Source organism: Salvelinus namaycush, unplaced genomic scaffold (assembly GCF_016432855.1).
Source record: "Salvelinus namaycush isolate Seneca unplaced genomic scaffold, SaNama_1.0 Scaffold707, whole genome shotgun sequence".
NCBI classification, from domain to species: domain Eukaryota; kingdom Metazoa; phylum Chordata; class Actinopteri; order Salmoniformes; family Salmonidae; genus Salvelinus; species Salvelinus namaycush.
In genome coordinates this window covers 43,443-61,078 of record NW_024061428.1, presented here as the reverse complement: position 1 = coordinate 61,078, position 17,636 = coordinate 43,443, and the positions used below count along the sequence as shown (strand labels likewise).

Below are 17,636 nucleotides of genomic sequence, written 5' to 3'. Positions count from 1 at the left end.
GCAAATATAATTTCAGCATGTCTATTTTTAGATACAGTTCACAGGTCATCAGACACAGTTGTCCCTCACTATTCAGTCGGTTAGGGTGGGTTTGAGCTCCACACCCACTTGTTGTGGTGATATTCTCTCCCATGCCTTAAAGCATTCTGACGTCACCTTCCATGATAACTTTAGTCAATTTAAGATTACAACTCTTCATAATTTTCCCAGGGACATAATAGATTTTCAAAGTAATTATACACTTTGAATAGTCTGGTGTTTCTTAATCATTTTATAATTAAATCCCACCTGTTCCAACAATTTCTAGTGAAGGTGATCAGTCTTTCACGGGAAATTCTTAGGATTCAGGGCATTTTGACACCATTAAAATGTTTCCACTCCCCTTTCTTTAGAAACAACTTAAATACATTTTTCAAAAAACATTTCCATCCTTCTTCCTTCTGCATATCCAATTTGAAACTGAATTGGAAAAAAACCTTCCAATAAATCCACTAATGCATATTCATTCCCGGTACATGGTGTACTTACTAGTGAACCATAGGCCAATAACACAAAGGGACTGGACTCACTTATCCAGAACTCCATTTTTTAGCCTTATCCAGATATTTTTATTTTTAAAGCGGCTGACTTTAACTAACTGCTTTCCACAGTAATGCAGTCTCCAATGACATTTTGACCAGAGAAGATTAAACCCTTTTTTTCTGGAAAAGAAAGTATACATATCGTTAATATTCACAATGTTACCTTTTAATCAGCAAACCAATAGCATTACTTATACATAGTTTTTATTCTATAAGCGTCTTAACAGTTTTCAGAGAATGACAGTGTCACCGTACACTTATTTTCCCCATACGCGATATCACCATATGCAAAACAGAGAGCTATTTTCTTATTGGTTCTTAGATATTGTCAATAGTTCTGCTAATCACCCGCACGTCTGTGAGGACGAGAGGAACCACATTTGTACTTCATTTTAATGTATTTTCTGATGATAGAATGTTGACATCAGAACGCCTGCAAATCGAGCTTCACATTTTGGTCCCATGCGTCTGTGCCTCCCTTATTCTATTTATCCTGTTTACCGGGTAATGGCGTCCTCCATTATCCAGTTTTTTCATATTCAATCCGAATTCGGTAGAATTAATGTGCGCTTCTTTCAGTGACTCCATGGCTTTATTAAATCCCTCATCTCTCTATGCTAGGGAGAAACAGTCTTTTTGTTTCATGCCACTATTTATTTATTTATTTACTTTTCCTAAATACTCCACTTCTGTTATACACCTTTTATTTACTATTTTTCCAAGGTAGAGCTAATCCCCTTTCCCAGATTATAATTCATTTGTCACATCACTTAATTTCTCCTATCTAAGCCTACTCTATAATAGTACAGACATTATTTCTGAATACTACAGATGACTTAATGTCTTATTCTAGTACAGTACTTCAAATATCACTGTTTTTCCCTTTACAGATATCATTATTTATTCATTTTATTAGTTTGCTTATTTTATCACTTTAACTTTATTCAGTGTTTTAAATCCAATTTAATAAATTTTTCCTTAGAATTCAGCTATTTATAATGTCTACACATTCTTATCAGCTTGCTACATTGTCTTTTTAACTTATTTTAGTATGTAATTCCTGATTCATGGTTTTAGTGAAACAAGCCTCAGTATTTTTTACACCCCTCTCTGTCCTTCAGGCTATTTTTAGACTGCAGTCTCTGTTGGTACAGAGCGGCTGATCACTGCTTTTTCTAGTGTATTTTTTGTCATTCTAGACAGCCTAGATTTATTTTAACCTCATAGTATAATATTTATTTTAACCTTATAGTATAATTTCAGTTTATTTTAAACGTTCTTTCCTTTTATATACTATTCGTGCCTCAGTTTAATACCCCTTTAACACCTATTGTATTTTTACAATGCTCTTTTAACACATTATCACGTCAATTTTTATCGTTATTTATAACTTATTTTGCCCAATATTTTTCGATTTTGTTCCTCTTCCCTGTGAGAGTTAAATGCACTCTCCTTCTCAAATTACACTCAGTTAACTGTCAGAGAGGCTTGCGCTTTCCTCTTCCTACCAGCAGTTGGTCACAGACACACACTATTTTCCTAATCTGCTCATTCATCACAAATAATTGTCATTCATTTATTCACGCACACCCTTCGTTTTTACCTAAAAACGACCCAGAGTTATTCCTACTAATTTAATCCACTTCCTCAACATAAACCGGAATTATACTTATGGGATTTTTACGATATGACGAGACTACTACCTAATCGGGCCAGCCTGTCTTCATATCCTATTCACCCACCCAATACTGATCTCTATTCCATATTAGAGCAATATCGTGGCGTGACCTACCGATTTTCAACCCCCCGTGTAGCTAGACGGAGCGTTTCTTATCAGCAGGATTTCTTTTGCAGTTGAACACCGCACAATCGGGCCAGCGTTCTCCCTGCGTCCTAAATATTCACCCACAGACCCTCCTGCCGTGAATATCCCACCCAAAGCAGACCCCTTTAAAAAATGTTCCTTTTTAAAGGGCGGTATCGTGGCTTCCTAACTACTTATTTATGCAGCTCTCTCTTTTTAGAGCCGCATCCATAAGTAACCTGTCCAAGCGTTCCTTCTACTAATTTTATTGAAGAGGTATTACAGGATTTTCTACCTACATTATCTGTTTTGACCGTATGGGCTGTCCCACATTATAGCCAGCCATCTCAGCCAGATGGCGCAAACAACCGCATCATTTAAGCTACACATTCGAACGGTCTGATCAGAACGAGTGCATGCATGCCCGCTCCGCTAAACACCCAACACAAGCAAAGTTCACAGCGCCTATTCACTCAGTCTCTATACATGCGCATACATTTATATTTAATACAATTCCCCAAATTACACATACATGCAAATTCATTGAATTCAAAAGTTCTTTAGTATTTACTGGTTTCTTTTTAGGAAATTTGAAAGAGAGACTTACGTGGCGCCCTTCTCGCTGAGACAGGATCTCTGAAGCAATCCATACAAACATTTCAACTATGTAAGACAAGCTTACCTTTTTATAGCTGTGGCCATATTGTTTGCAAGATTGTCCAAAGAAACTATCACCAGCCCTGAACGCCATTCCTCAGTCCCTGTCCCTCCTGGCAAGCTCGCCAAATATGTCGTGGAAAATCGGTTCAAACCATAACACTTACAAGAACTTGTGAAATCAAATAGACTTTTAATACAATGTATCACAAGCCGGAACGATCCGCGGATCCCACCCCTTCCCAGAGCACTGGTTCGCTCTTTATACACATCCACACACATGAGATCATTACATACATTAATTAAATTACTTCTCCTATGGTCATCTGCCACCATTATCCTTCATTTCAGGCTTCCTGCTTGTCTACGCCCAATAACGCCTGTATCCGCTCTTGATTAGATTATAATGGGGGCAGGACCCCCTTGTCCCCTAAAATTAATATATGTCTATCTTGCCCTAAGCACTTATGGCCTTTACCCTAAGCACTTATGGCCGTTCCTGTCAATTTTATCTTCATAATGGTGTCCTGCTTTTTCCATACATGCACTTTAAAGCACGTATGACTTTGGCCATCTGCTAATCTTTGGTTTCCTGTATTTACCAGAATGGCAAATGCACTCACGTCTGCCTTCTCCTGTTTATATTCTAATGTACACTTTTATGTCTGTCCCTAAATGTAGCATTCACTCCCACACGAGTTGAAAAGCAAAGCACATGTGTGTCAATTATGGAAAATGCTGGCTAGACAACCGGCAAAACAAAACCACATATGCATCTGGTGGACATTGGACATTATGCTGTGTTCATAACCAAGTGGGAAGGTAGTTATTACCAGTTGTGCTTGTAAACAAATGACATTTTGTTGTTATCATGGGTTGGAACCGGTTCAGGGAATAATAAATAAAACATTTTGAGGCACAGAATCAGAACTAAATGTAAACTGCTCCAGAACAGAACCGTTATTTTAAAAGCAGTTAAAAGCTGTTAATAATTTTATTTTGCTTTCCGGGCATTTTTTACCCCAGTTACACAAAAAACGCAACATAGCGACTATGAAAAACCCTCACTCTGTCATTCAGAAACGTATTCCAGTGTCTGCACAGTGCCAGTGTGCATAGTCTACTGTAGCGTGATTCAGAAATTACGGAGAGAGAATTCATTAGAGGAGAATGAATTAACTTTTTCAATGCTAGTTAAGGATACTATGGTTATTAAGTTTCACATTGGATTTATGAACTACAAAAAGGTAAGACGTGTTTTATTTTAATTCTGGTGTCGCTCTGCACACACAAGCCTGTTAGCTACTGTAGCTAACTAATTTAGCTAGCTAGTGTTGGTCAAACATTAGTTAAGCCATCTCTCTGAAATTCAAAGACATTCAAAGTTCCTTCCGGTCCAGTTTAGGAATAATTGTGTGGGCCTAATTCAAATAATACATGTCATAACAACAAGATGTCAAGCCTCCTCATCCAACCTCTCTCACTCTTTCCCACACGCAAAATGTCAGTCGCATCTTGCGCCCTACACTGTCCAATGCATTTAAAGAGCTCGCCCGCTCTATAGCAGGCTGCTCTATCCGTATAATTGGTGAATTCATGTAATGTCGAGCTAAAAAAAAAAATAGATTTCAGAAGTAGCATTATAAATATTCACTTACCTTTGATGATCTTCATCAGAATGCACTCCCAGGAATCCCAGTTACACAATAAATGTGTGATTTGTTCCAAAAAAGTCCATCATTTATGTCCAATACCTCCTTTTTGTTTGCGCGTTCAGTACACAATCCAAACTCACGACGCACGGGCAAGTCCATGCGAAAGTTCAGACGAAAAGTCATATTACAGTTCATAGAAACATGTCAAACGATGTATAGAATCAATCTTTAGGATGTTTTTAACTTAGAATATGTGGACAACTACAAATACCTAGGTGTCTGGTTAGACTGTAAACTCTCCTTCCAGACTCACATCAAACATCTCCAATCCAAAGTTAAATCTAGAATTGGCTTCCTATTCCGCAACAAAGCATCCTTCACTCATGCTGCCAAACATACCCTTGTAAAACTGACCATCCTACCAATCCTCGACTTCGGTGATGTCATTTACAAAATAGCCTCCAAAACCCTACTCAATAAATTGGATGCAGTCTATCACAGTGCCATCCGTTTTGTCACCAAAGCCCCATATACTACCCACCACTGCGACCTGTACACTCTCGTTGGCTGGCCCTCGCTTCATACTCGTCGCCAAACCCACTGGCTCCAGGTCATCTACAAGACCCTGCTAGGTAAAGTCCCCCCTTATCTCAGCTCGCTGGTCACCATAGCAGCACCTACCTGTAGCACGCGCTCCAGCAGGTATATCTCTCTGGTCACCCCCAAAACCAATTCTTCCTTTGGCCGCCTCTCCTTCCAGTTCTCTGCTGCCAATGACTGGAACGAACTACAAAAATCTCTGAAACTGGAAACACTTATCTCCCTCACTAGCTTTAAGCACCAGCTGTCAGAGCAGCTCATAGATTACTGCACCTGTACATAGCCCATCTATAATTTAGCCCAAACAACTACCTCTTTACCTACTGTATTTATTTATTTATTTTGCTCCTTTGCACCCCATTATTTCTATCTCTACTTTACACTTTCTTCCACTGCAAACCAACCATTCCAGTGTTTTTTTTTACTTGCTATATTGTATTTACATGGCCTTTTTTATATTTTTATTTATTTATATATATATTTTATATATTTTGTTTGCCTTCACCTCCCTTATCTCACCTCACTTGCTCACATTGTATATAGACTTATTTTTCACTGTATTATTGACTGTATGTTTGTTTTACTCCATGTGTAACTATGTGTTGTTGTATGTGTCGAACTGCTTTGCTTTATCTTGGCCAGGTCGCAATTGTAAATGAGAACGTGTTCTCAATTTGCCTACCTGGTTAAATAAAGGTGAAATAAATAAATAAATAAATAACTGACAAATGCAGTTATCAAGGTAATTTCAGGTGCAGGTGACGTCGTTGTGAGAACTCTGTGACCATGGACAGTAAAAGTCTTGTCATTGTTAATGGTACTTGCAACAATGTTCAGAAATATTGACTGTTTATCTCTTATTTCTTATTGTAGCTGAGTGAGCTGTGACTTACATCTAAAATGAGTCTCTCTGGGGAGAGAGAGGAGGAGACCACTGCCTCTAAAACGAGTCTCTCTGGGGAGAGAGAGGAGGGGACCACTGCCTCTAAAACGAGTCTCTCTGGGGAGAGAGAGGAGGGGCCCACTGCCTCTAAAACGAGTCTCTCTGGGGAGAGCGAGAAGAGAGGCACTGCCTCTAAGAGGAAGTATTCTGAGAGAGAGGAGGGGGCCACACCCTCTAAAAAGAGTCTGCCTCAAGACACCAGTTCTAAGAGGTAAGAGATCAATTGTAAATATAGTTATTTAAAGGGAAAAGTGTTCCCAAATTACATCAAATGGTCTAGATCATTAATTCAAAAGGCCAAAAATTGATTTACCAATTGCAGACTGTAGCTTAAATAAAAAAATAAAAAGATTTCACCTTTATTTAACCAGGTAGGCCAGTTGAGAACAAGTTCTCATTTACAACTGCGACCTGGCCAAGATAAAGCAAAGCAGTTCAACACAAACAACAACACAGAGTTACACATGGAATAAACAAATGTACAATCAATAACCATAATAGCAAAGTCTATATACAGTGTGTGCAAATGAAGTAAGATTAGGGAGGTAAGGCAATAAATAGGCCATAGTGGCGAAATAATTACAATTTAGCAATTAAACACTGGAGTGATGGACGTGTAGAAGATAAATGTACAAGTAGAGATACTGGGGTGCAAAAGAGCAAAATAAATAAATAACAATATGGGGATGAGGTAGTCGGGTGGGCTATTTACAGATGGGCTGTGTACAGGTGCAGTGATCTGTAAGCTGCTCTGACAGCTGATGCTTAAGGTTAATGAGGGATATATGAGTCTCCAGCTTCAGTGATTTTTGCAATTCGTTCCAGTCATTGGCAGCAGAGAAATGGAAGGAAAGGCGGCCAAAGGAGGAGTTGGCTTTGAGGGTGACCAGCGAAATATACCTGCTGGAGCGAGTGCTACGGGTGGGTGTTGCTATGGTGACCAGTGAGCTGAGATAAGGTGGAGGTTTACCTAGCAAAGACTTATAGATGACCTGGAGCCGGTGGGTTTTGCGACGAATATGAAACGAGGGTCAGCCAACGAGAGCATACAGGTCGCAGTGGTGGGTAGTATATGGAGCTTTGGTGACAAAACGGATGGCACTGTGATAGACTGCATCCAATTTGCTGAGTAGAGTGTTGGAGGCTATTTTGTAAATGACATCACCGAAGTCAAGGATCGGTAGGATAGTAAGTTTTACGATGGTATGTTTGGCAGCATGAGTGAAGGATGCTTTGTTGCGAAATAAGAAGCCGATTCTAGATTTAATTTTGGATTGGAGATGCTTAATGTTAGTCTGGAAGGAGAGTTTATAGTTTAACCAGACACCTAGGTATTTGTAGTTGTCCACATATTCTAAGTCAGAACTGTCCAGAGTAGTGATGCTAGATGGGCGGGCAGGTGTGGGCAGCGATCGGTTAAAGAGCATGCATTTAGTTTGACTTGCATTTAAGAGCAGTTGGAGGCCACGGAAGGACCAGCAGCAAGAGCGACATCATTGATGTACACAGAGAAAAGAGTCGGCCCTAAATTTGAACCTTGTGGCACCCCCATAGAGACTGCCAGAGGTCCGGACAACAGGCCCTCTGATTTGACACACTGAACTCAGTCTGAGAAGTAGTTGGTGAACCAGGCGAGGCAGTCATTTGAGAAACAAAGGCTGTTGAGTCTGCCGATAAGAATGAAGTGATTGACAGAGTCGAATGCCTCGGCCAGGTCGATGAATACGGCTGCACAGTATTGTCTTTTATCGATGGCGGTTATGATATCGTTTAGGACCTTGAGCGTGGCTGAGGTGCACCCATGACCAGCTCGGATACCAGATTGCATAGCGGAGAAGGTACGGTGGGATTCGAAATGGTCGGTGATCTGTTTGTTAACTTGGCTTTCGAAGACCTTAGAAAGGCAGGGTAGGATGGATATAGGTCTGTAGCAGTTTGGGTCTAGCGTGTCTCCCCCTTTGAAGAGGAGGATGACCGCGGCAGCTTTCCAATCTTTGGGGATCTCAGACAATACGAAAGAGAGGTTGAACAGGGTAGTAATATAGGTTGCATCAATTGCGGCTGAAAATTTTGGAAAGAGATGGTCCAGATTGTCTAGCCCAGCTGATTTGTAGGGGTCCAGATTTTGCAGATCTTTCAGAACATTAGCTATCTGGATTTAGGTGAAGGAGAAATGGGGGAGGCTTGGGCAAGTTGCTGTGGGGGGTGCAGAGCTGTTGACCGGGGTAGGGGTAGCCAGGTGGAAAGCATGGCCAGCCGTAGAAAAATGCTTTTTGAAATTATCGATTATCGTAGATTTATCGGTGGTGACAGTGTTTCCTATCAGTGCAGTGGGCAGCTGGGAGGAGGTGCTCTAATTCTCCATGGACTTTACAGTGTCCCAGAACTTTTTGGAGTTTGTGCTATAGGATGCAAATTTCTGTTTGAGCTTTGTAAAGAAACATCAGGACTTATACAGTAGAAGGTTCATTATACTGATTATAATGATGTAGATGAGGTATTGATGAGGTATTGATGAGGTGATCTGTCTCCCTGTTTTGTTCAGTGTCCAGAAGCCCAGAGCAGAGTCACCTACAACCAGCCTGCTATCAATGAAGAGTGATCAGACACCTGCTTTCAGCCAGGAACCATTACCAGATGACAATAAGGAAGTGGAGAGTTTGGACAGTGAGGATGCATTAAAGATCACACACATCCTTCTGGACAGCAGAAGTAAGACTGTGTTTCATACAATATTACAAAGTAGGGTTCACACACACACACACACACACACACACACACACACACACACACACACACACACACACACACACACACACACACACACACACACACACACACACACACACACACACACACACACACACATGAACTTAAGAGTTCAAACTCTCATTGTTTTCCTACAGGTCAAACTCTGCTGACAGTCCAACAAGACATTAAGGCTAAACACAAGTATCAACACATATCTGAAGGAATTGGACACCATGGAAACCAAAGTCTGTTAAACGACATCTACACAAAGCTCTACATCACAGAGGGTGGAAGTGGAGGGCTCAATAATGAACATGAGGTTAGACAGATAGAGATGGCATCCAAGAAACAAACCACACAAGAGACACCAATCAAATGCAACGACATCTTCAAGCCTTTACCTGGACAAGACAAACCTATCAGAACTGTGCTGACAAAAGGAATCGCTGGCATTGGAAAAACAGTCTCTGTGCAGAAGTTCCTCCTTGACTGGGCAGAGGGAAAAGCAAATCAGGACGTTCATTTCATGTTTCCTCTTCCTTTCCGTGATCTGAACCTGAAAAAGGACCAATACAGTCTGATGCAACTTCTTTCCCACTACTTCTCAGAGCTGAAAGAGATTGACAGCATTGAAGATGGTGAAACCAAAACTGTTTTCATTTTTGATGGTCTGGATGAGTGTCGACTTCCTCTAGACTTCATAAACATTGAGAAGTGCTGTGATGTCACGAAGCCAACCTCAGTGGCCGTGCTACTGACAAACCTCATCAAGGGGAATCTGCTTCCCTCTGCTCTCCTCTGGATAACCACACGACCTGCAGCAGCCAATAAGATCCCTCCTGAGTGCGTTGACCAGGTGATAGAGGTACGAGGGTTCAATGATCCACAGAAGGAGGAATACTTCAGGAAGAAGATCACAGATCAGAATCTGTCCAATGAAATCATCAAACACATAGAGGACTCAAGGAGCCTCCACATCATGTGCCACATTCCAATATTCTGTTGGATATCAGCCACTGTCCTTGAGATGATGCTGAAAGAGGCAGAGAAGGATGATCTCCCCACAACTCTGACCCACATGTACTCACATTTCATTCTCATCCAAATCATTGTGAAGAACAAGAAGTACAACAAAGCCACAGAGACAAACCCAAAGGAACTGTCTCAGTCAGACAAAGAGATGATCCTGAAAATGGCAAAGCTGGCTTTCCAACAGCTGCAGAAGGGCAACCTGATCTTCTATGAGGAGGACCTGAGAGAGTGTGGCCTTGATGTCACAGAGGCATCCGAGTACTCAGCATTGTGTACAGAGATCTTTAAAGAAGAATCTGGGCTGTACCAAGACAAGGTCTACAGCTTTGTGCATCTGAGCATTCAGGAGTTTCTAGCAGCAGTGCATGCTTTAGAATCATGTCTGGACAAGAAGGAAAATGTTTTCTCCCCCACTAGTGATGATGAAGAGAAGGAGTCAATCCAGTTGTCTGACTTACACAGGAGCGCAGTGGACCAGGCCTTGAAGAGTGAGAATGGACACCTGGACCTGTTCCTCCGCTTCCTTCTGGGTCTCTCACTGGAGTCCAATCAGAATCTGTTACGAGGCCTTCTGACACAGACAGGAAGTACAACACAGACCAATGAGGAAACAGTTAAGAGAACAGTCAGGTACCTTTCAGACAAGATCAAGTACGAATCCTCACCAGAAAGGGTCATCAACTTGTTCCACTGTCTGAATGAACTTGGTGACAATTCTCTAGTTGAAGAGATGCAGACCTCCATGCGATCAGGAACTCTTTCAAAAACAGAGCTAAAACCTGACCAATGTTCAGCCCTGGCCTACCTGTTACTGATGTCAGAGGAGGTGCTGGAGGAGTTTGACCTGAAGACATACAACACATCAGAGAAAGGTTATCAGAGGTTGCTGCCGGTAGTGAAAACCTGCAAGAGAGCACTGTAAGTTCTGTTTTTGAGTTGATGTTTACAGTATCATTATAATGAAGGATTTGTATATCTAACAGATTGTCTCCTCTCTCCAGACTGGATGGCTGTGAACTCGCATATGAATCCTGTTCAACTCTGGCTTCAGCTTTGCAGACACCAAACTCCCCCCTGAGAGAACTGGACCTCAGCTACAATGACCTGAAAGACAGAGGAGTGGAGCTGCTTGGACTAACCAGTCCACTCTGCAACATACAGACACTAGTGTAAGTTAAATATCTTCAGTATCCACTGTGTTTTTTTAATTGAACTTTTATTTAACTAGGCAAGTCAGTTAAGAACAAATTCTTATTTACAATGACGGCCTACCGAGGAACAGTGGGTTAACTGCCTTGTTCAGGGGCAGAACGACATACTTTTACCTTATCAGCTTGGGGATTCGAGCCACCAACCTGTCGGTTACTGGCCCAACACTCAAACCACCAGGCTACCTGCCTGTCTTCATATTGTTTATATATTTGTAGCTACTTTGTGTTATTAGGTTTTTAACATTATTTGAACATCTTGGTAAATATGCAGAAACATACATCAAATGTGATAAATATATTAAACTGAGGTTAAGGTTAAATATCTTTAGTGAGATAGTATGTTTTTAACATTGGTTAATCATGTCCTTCTGTTATTGTCTTAATGCATCTTATTATTCTTAAAGCTTTGCATATTTAACAGTGTATCACAATATATCCTCTCTTCAGACTAGCTTGCTGTAAACTCACATATGAATCCTGTGAGACTCTGGCCTCAGCTCTGCAGACACCAAACTCCCCCCTGAGAGAACTGGACCTCAGCTACAATGACCTGGGAGACAGAGGAGTGGAGCTGCTCTGTGTTGGACTAACCAGTCCACTCTGCAACATAGAGACACTTGTGTGAGTTAAATATCTTCAGTATCCACTGTCTTTATATATTTTGTATGTAAATCAAATCACATTTTATTGGTCACACACACATGTGAGTTAACTTTCTTCAGTACACTCATAGACAAAAGGGTTCCAAAAGGGTTATTCAGTTGTCCCCATAGGAGAACCCTTTCTGGTTCCAGGGAGAACCCTTTCTGGTTCCAGGAGAACCCTTTCTGGTTCCAGGAGAACCCTTTCTGGTTCCAGGGAGAACCCTTTCTGGTTCCAGGAGAACCCTTTCTGGTTCCAGGAGAACCCTTTCTGGTTCCAGGAGAACCCTTTCTGGTTCCAGGGAGAACCCTTTCTGGTTCCAGGGAGAACCCTTTCTGGTTCCAGGGAGAACCCTTTTTGGTTCCAGGGAGAACCCTTTCTGGTTCCAGGGAGAACTCTTTCTGGTTCCAGGTAGAACTCTTTCTGGATCCAGGTAGAACTCTTTCAGGTTCCAAGTAGAACTCTTTCAGGTTCCAGGTAGAACTCTTTCTTGTTCCAGGTAGAACTCTTTCTGGCTCCAGGTAGAACTCTTTCTGGTTCCAGGTAGAACTCTTTCTGGTTCCATGTTGAAGCATAATGCCTGTTACAAACAAGGTTTTACCTGGAACTAAAAATGGTTCTTTAATGGTTCTCTTACATGCAGACAGTTACATTTCTTCAGTATGAGTTATTATGTGTGTGTTTTATGTGAACAATTGTTTTTATTGACTCACTTCAACAACAGTAAAATCATTGAGAAATAAAACATTTAAACAACCCCTCCTCCCACCATCATCCTAAACAACCCCTCGTCCCGCCCCTCATCCTAAACAACCCCTCCTCCCGCCCCTCATCCTAAACAACCCCTCCTCCAACCCCTCATCATTAACAACCCCTCGTCCCACCCCTCGTCCCAAACAACCCCTCGTCCCGCCCCTCGTCCCAAACAACCCCTCGTCCCGCCCCTCGTCGCAAACAACCCCTCATCCCGCCCCTCGTCCCAAACAACCCCTCGTCCCGCCCCTCATCCCAAACAACCCCTGTTCCCGCCCCTCATCCCAAACAACCCCTGTTCCCGCCCCTCATCCCAAACAACCCCTCCTCCCGCCCCTCATCCCAAACAACCCCTCCTCCCACCATCATCCTAAACAACCCCTCGTCCCGCCCCTCATCCTAAACAACCCCTCCTCCCGCCCCTCATCCTAAACAACCCCTCCTCCAACCCCTCATCATTAACAACCCCTCGTCCCACCCCTCGTCCCAAACAACCCCTCGTCCCGCCCCTCGTCCCAAACAACCCCTCGTCCCGCCCCTCGTCGCAAACAACCCCTCATCCCGCCCCTCGTCCCAAACAACCCCTCGTCCCGCCCCTCATCCCAAACAACCCCTCATCCCGCCCCTCATCCCAAACAACCCCTCCTCCCGCCCCTCATCCCAAACAACCCCTCCTCCCGCCCCTCATCCCAAACAACCCCTCCTCCCGCCCCTCATCCCAAACAACCCCTCGTCCCGCCCCTCATCCCAAACAACCCCTCGTCCCGCCCCTCATTCCAAACAACCCCTCGTCCCGCCCCTCATCCCAAACAACCCCTCGGCCCGCCCCTCATCCCAATCAACCCCTCGTCCCGCCCCTCATCCCAAACAACCCCTCGTCCCGCCCCTCATCCCAAACAACCCCTCGTCCCGCCCCTCATTCCAAACAACCCCTCGTCCCGTCCCTCATCCCAAACAACCCCTCTTCCCGCCCCTCATCCCAAACAACCCCTCGTCCCGCCCCTCATCCCAAACAACCCCTCCTCCCACCCTCATCCCAAACAACCCCTCCTCCCACCCTCATCCCAAACAAGCCCTCGTCCCGCCCCTCATCCCAAACAACCCCTCCTCTCACCCTCATCCCAAACAAGCCCTCCTCCTACCCTCATCCCAAACAAGCCCTCCTCCCGCCCCTCATCCCAAACAACCCCTCGTCCCGCTCGTCATCCCAAACAACCCCTCGTCCCGCCCTTCATCCCAAACAACCCCTCGTCCCGCCCCTCATCCCAAACAACCCCTCCTCCCACCCTCATCCCAAACAAGCCCTCCTCCCACCCTCATCCCAAACAACCCTTCCTCCCGCCCCTCATCCCAAACAAGCCCTCCTCCCGCCCCTCATCCCAAACAACCCCTCCTCCCACCCTCATCCCAAACAAGCCCTCCTCCCACCCTCATCCCAAACAACCCCTCGTCCCGCCCCTCATCCCAAAAAAACCCTCCTCCCACCCTCATCCCAAACAAGCCCTCCTCCCACCCTCCTCCCACCCTCATCCCAAACAACCCCTCCTCCCGCCCCTCATCCCAAACAAGCCTTCCTCCCGCCCCTCATCCCAAACAAGCCCTCCTCCCACCCTCATCCCAAACAAGCCCTCCTCCCACCCTCATCCCAATCAACCCCTCGTCCCGCCCCTCATCCCAAACAACCCCTCCTCCCACCCCTCATCCCAAACAACCCCTTGTCCCTCCCCTCATCCCAAAAAAACCCTCCTCCCACCACTCATCCCAAACAACCCCTCTTCCCACCCCTCATCCCAAACAACCCCTCCTCCCACCCCTCATCCCAAACAACCCCTCCTCCCGCCCCTCATCCCAAACAACCCCTCCTCCCACCCCTCATCCCAAACAACCCCTCATCCCGCCCCTCATCCCAAACAACCCCTCCTCCCACCCCTCATCCAAAACAACCCCAACCTAGGTCATAATATGAAGGGCAATTACATGAACATTTAATAATAACAATAAAATAAAATGTTGACACAACAAGAACTGTATGAAAATGTGTTAATCATGTTCTCCTCTGCCCTCTAGTCTAGGTCAGTGTGGTCTGACAGAGGGTTGCTGTTCAGATCTGGCCTCAGTCCTGAGTTCACCCAACTCACAACTGAAACAACTGGAGCTGAGAGACAATGACCTGCAGGACTCAGGAGTTACACTGCTGTCTGCTGGACTGGAGGATCCAGACTGTAAACTACACACACTGGGGTAAGTACAGCTGTTTCAGTCAGGTCGGTACTGAGCTGAGTTACACTGCTGTCTGCTGGACTGGAGGATCCAGACTGTAAACTACACACACTGGGGTAAGTACAGCTGTTTCAGTCAGGTCGGTACTGAGCTGAGTTACACTGCTGTCTGCTGGACTGGAGGATCCAGACTGTAAACTACACACACTGGGGTAAGTACAGCTGTTTCAGTCAGGTCAGTACTGAGCTGAGTTACACTGCTGTCTGCTGGACTGGAGGATCCAGACTGTAAACTACACACACTGGGGTAAGTACAGCTGTTTCAGTCAGGTCGGTACTGAGCTGAGTTACACTGCTGTCTGCTGGACTGGAGGATCCAGACTGTAAATAGTCCAGATGGACATTTGATGAATTGTTCAGCAGTCATCAACTTATGTCTTGGGGGTAGAAGCTGTACTGAGCTTAGTAAAATAAATACTCTGAAAATCTGATGTTTCATCACAATGTTTGTGTCATGGACAAATGGATTGGTGTCCTACAAGATGATTGACACCAGTACACCAACCTAGACAGCTGTTGTGTCTCTCTGTAGGCTGTCTGGCTGTCTGGTCACAGAGGAGGGCTGTGCTGCTCTGTCTTCAGCTCTGAGGTCAAACCCCTCCCACCTGAAAGAGCTGGACCTAAGCTACAATCACCCAGGAGACTCTGCAGGGGGACTGCTTTCAGCTGCACTGGTGGATCCCACATATAAACTGATGAAGCTGAAGTAAGTCAGAATAGATGTCCTAATAGTGTGAGCAGCGGTTGTGTCATATGTAGTGTAGTAGGGTCAGTAACATGAGGACATGATGATACATCATCACCACATGAATACTCTTTTTCTGCATCTCTGATATCCTGTTGGAATTGTACTCCGTTCTGTATGCAGTAGGTAGGATAGAATACCTGTATGTCTCTAGTAATGAATTGTACTCCGTTCTGTATGCAGTAGGTAGGATAGAATACCTGTATGTCTCTAGTAATGAATTGTACTCTGTTCTGTATGCAGTAGGTAGGATAGAATACCTGTATGTCTCTAGTAAATGAATTGTACTCTGTTCTGTATGCAGTAGGTAGGATAGAATACCTGTATATCTCTAGTAATGAACTTGGATAGTGCACCAGAACACAACAATATGGTTTAAATGTTGACTGCTTTATTAGGTCTTTGTCAGTCAATAACCTGTTTCTCTTACAGTGTGGATCATGGTGGAGAGTGCAGGCTGAAATCAGGGCTGAGGAAATGTAAGTCTCTTCAATCCTAATTAACTGCATATTCAGAACTATAGTAACATAGTAACTAAGCAATACTTGTTCTGTACCTACATAACAACATTTTATATGAAGATGTGGTTTGATTAAACTCCTTTTGTCTACAGATGCCTGTCATCTCACCCTGGACCCAAATACAGCAAACCCATTCCTGATACTGTCTGAGGGGAACAGGAAGATGACATGGGTGGAAGAGAAGCAGCATTATGAAGACCATCCAGACAGATTTGACTATCATCCCCAAGTTCTCTGCAGAGAAGGCTTATCTGGATATCGTTATTACTGGGAGCTGAAGTGGGATGGTGACAAGGTTTTCATAGGTGTGGCGTACAAAAGAATGAAGAGGAATGACTTTAGTGTGATTGGAAACAATCAGGAGTCCTGGAGTTTTGTAGGCTATAACAGTGGTTATCACTTTTACCATAATGGAGTCAGCAGAAGATACATCAATGGTCATGTTTCTAACAGAGTTGGAGTATTTCTGGACTGGCCAGCTGGTACTTTGTCCTTATATAGTGTGTCCTCCTCTGGTACACTGACACACCTTTACACAGAACACACCACATTCACTGAACCCCTCTATCCTGGGTTTGCGGTTTTCTCCTCCTCAGTGACTCTGTGTGAGATAGATGACCAACACATTCAGAGGTGAGTCATAGCAATGTTTTATCATTTGTTTTCCTCTGGAACCATTCAAACAATTAGATTAGTAGTAGTGGTGTGTTTTAATGTGTTCTGTTGGACCTACAGACAGTTAGATTTGTAGTAGTGTGTTTTAATGTGTTCTGTTGGACCTACAGACAGTTAGATTAGTGGTGTGTTTTAATGTGTTCTGTTGGACCTACAGACAGTTAGATTAGTAGTAGTGGTGTGTTTTAATGTGTCCTGTTGGACCTACAGACAGTTAGATTAGTAGTAGTGGTGTGTTTTAATCCAGAGGGATTTACAGTAGTGAGTGCATACATTTTTCGTACGTTTCTTTTTTCCCCCCTGATGGTCCTCCGTGGGAATCGAACCCACAACCCTAACATTGCAAGCACCATACTCTACCAACTGAGCTACACAGGGCCACATTTTGAAGTTGACATAGTGGGTTATCCTGTCTAGGACTGGGGTTCCGCTAGCGGAACCCCACATTCCACTGAAAAGGCAGCGCGCGAAATTCAAAAATATTTTTTAGAAATATTTAACTTTCACACATTAACAAGTCCAACACAGCAAATGAAAGATAAACATCTTGTGAATCCAGCCAACATGTCCGATTTTTTAAATGTTTTACAGCGAAAACACCACGTATATTTATGGTAGCTCACCACCAAATACAAAAAAGCACAGACATTTCTTTCACAGCACAGGTAGCTTGCACAAAACCCCCAAATAGAGATAGAATTAGTCACTAACCAAGAAACAACTTCATCAGATGACAGTCTTGTAACATGTTATACAATAAATCTATGTTTTGTTCGAAAAATGTGCA

The 17,636-nt window shown here is 43.7% G+C and overlaps 1 protein-coding gene across 1 annotated transcript; it reads left to right on the top strand.

Moving 5' to 3' along the window:
• Positions 1 to 8,831: 8,831 nt before the first annotated feature.
• On the top strand, positions 8,832 to 16,811 carry LOC120042526 (NACHT, LRR and PYD domains-containing protein 12-like). Its single transcript, XM_038987367.1, has 8 exons — positions 8,832 to 8,952; positions 9,147 to 10,941; positions 11,025 to 11,192; positions 11,682 to 11,855; positions 14,697 to 14,870; positions 15,441 to 15,614; positions 16,086 to 16,132; positions 16,267 to 16,811. The coding sequence occupies exons 1-8, from the start codon at positions 8,832 to 8,834 to the stop codon at positions 16,809 to 16,811; spliced, it is 3,198 nt and encodes a 1,065-aa protein (XP_038843295.1).
• The last annotated feature ends 825 nt before the right edge of the window (positions 16,812 to 17,636 follow it).

Bases quoted from the DNA above. Each gene is read 5' to 3' on its own strand.
- LOC120042526 (XM_038987367.1), top strand. From the start codon at position 8,832: ATGAAGAGTGATCAGACACCTGCTTTCAGCCAGGAACCATTACCAGAT. The intron at 8,953-9,146 runs GTAAGACTGTGT...GTTTTCCTACAG, and splicing joins CATCCTTCTGGACAGCAGAA to GTCAAACTCTGCTGACAGTC. The intron at 16,133-16,266 runs GTAAGTCTCTTC...TTTTGTCTACAG, and splicing joins GAAATCAGGGCTGAGGAAAT to ATGCCTGTCATCTCACCCTG.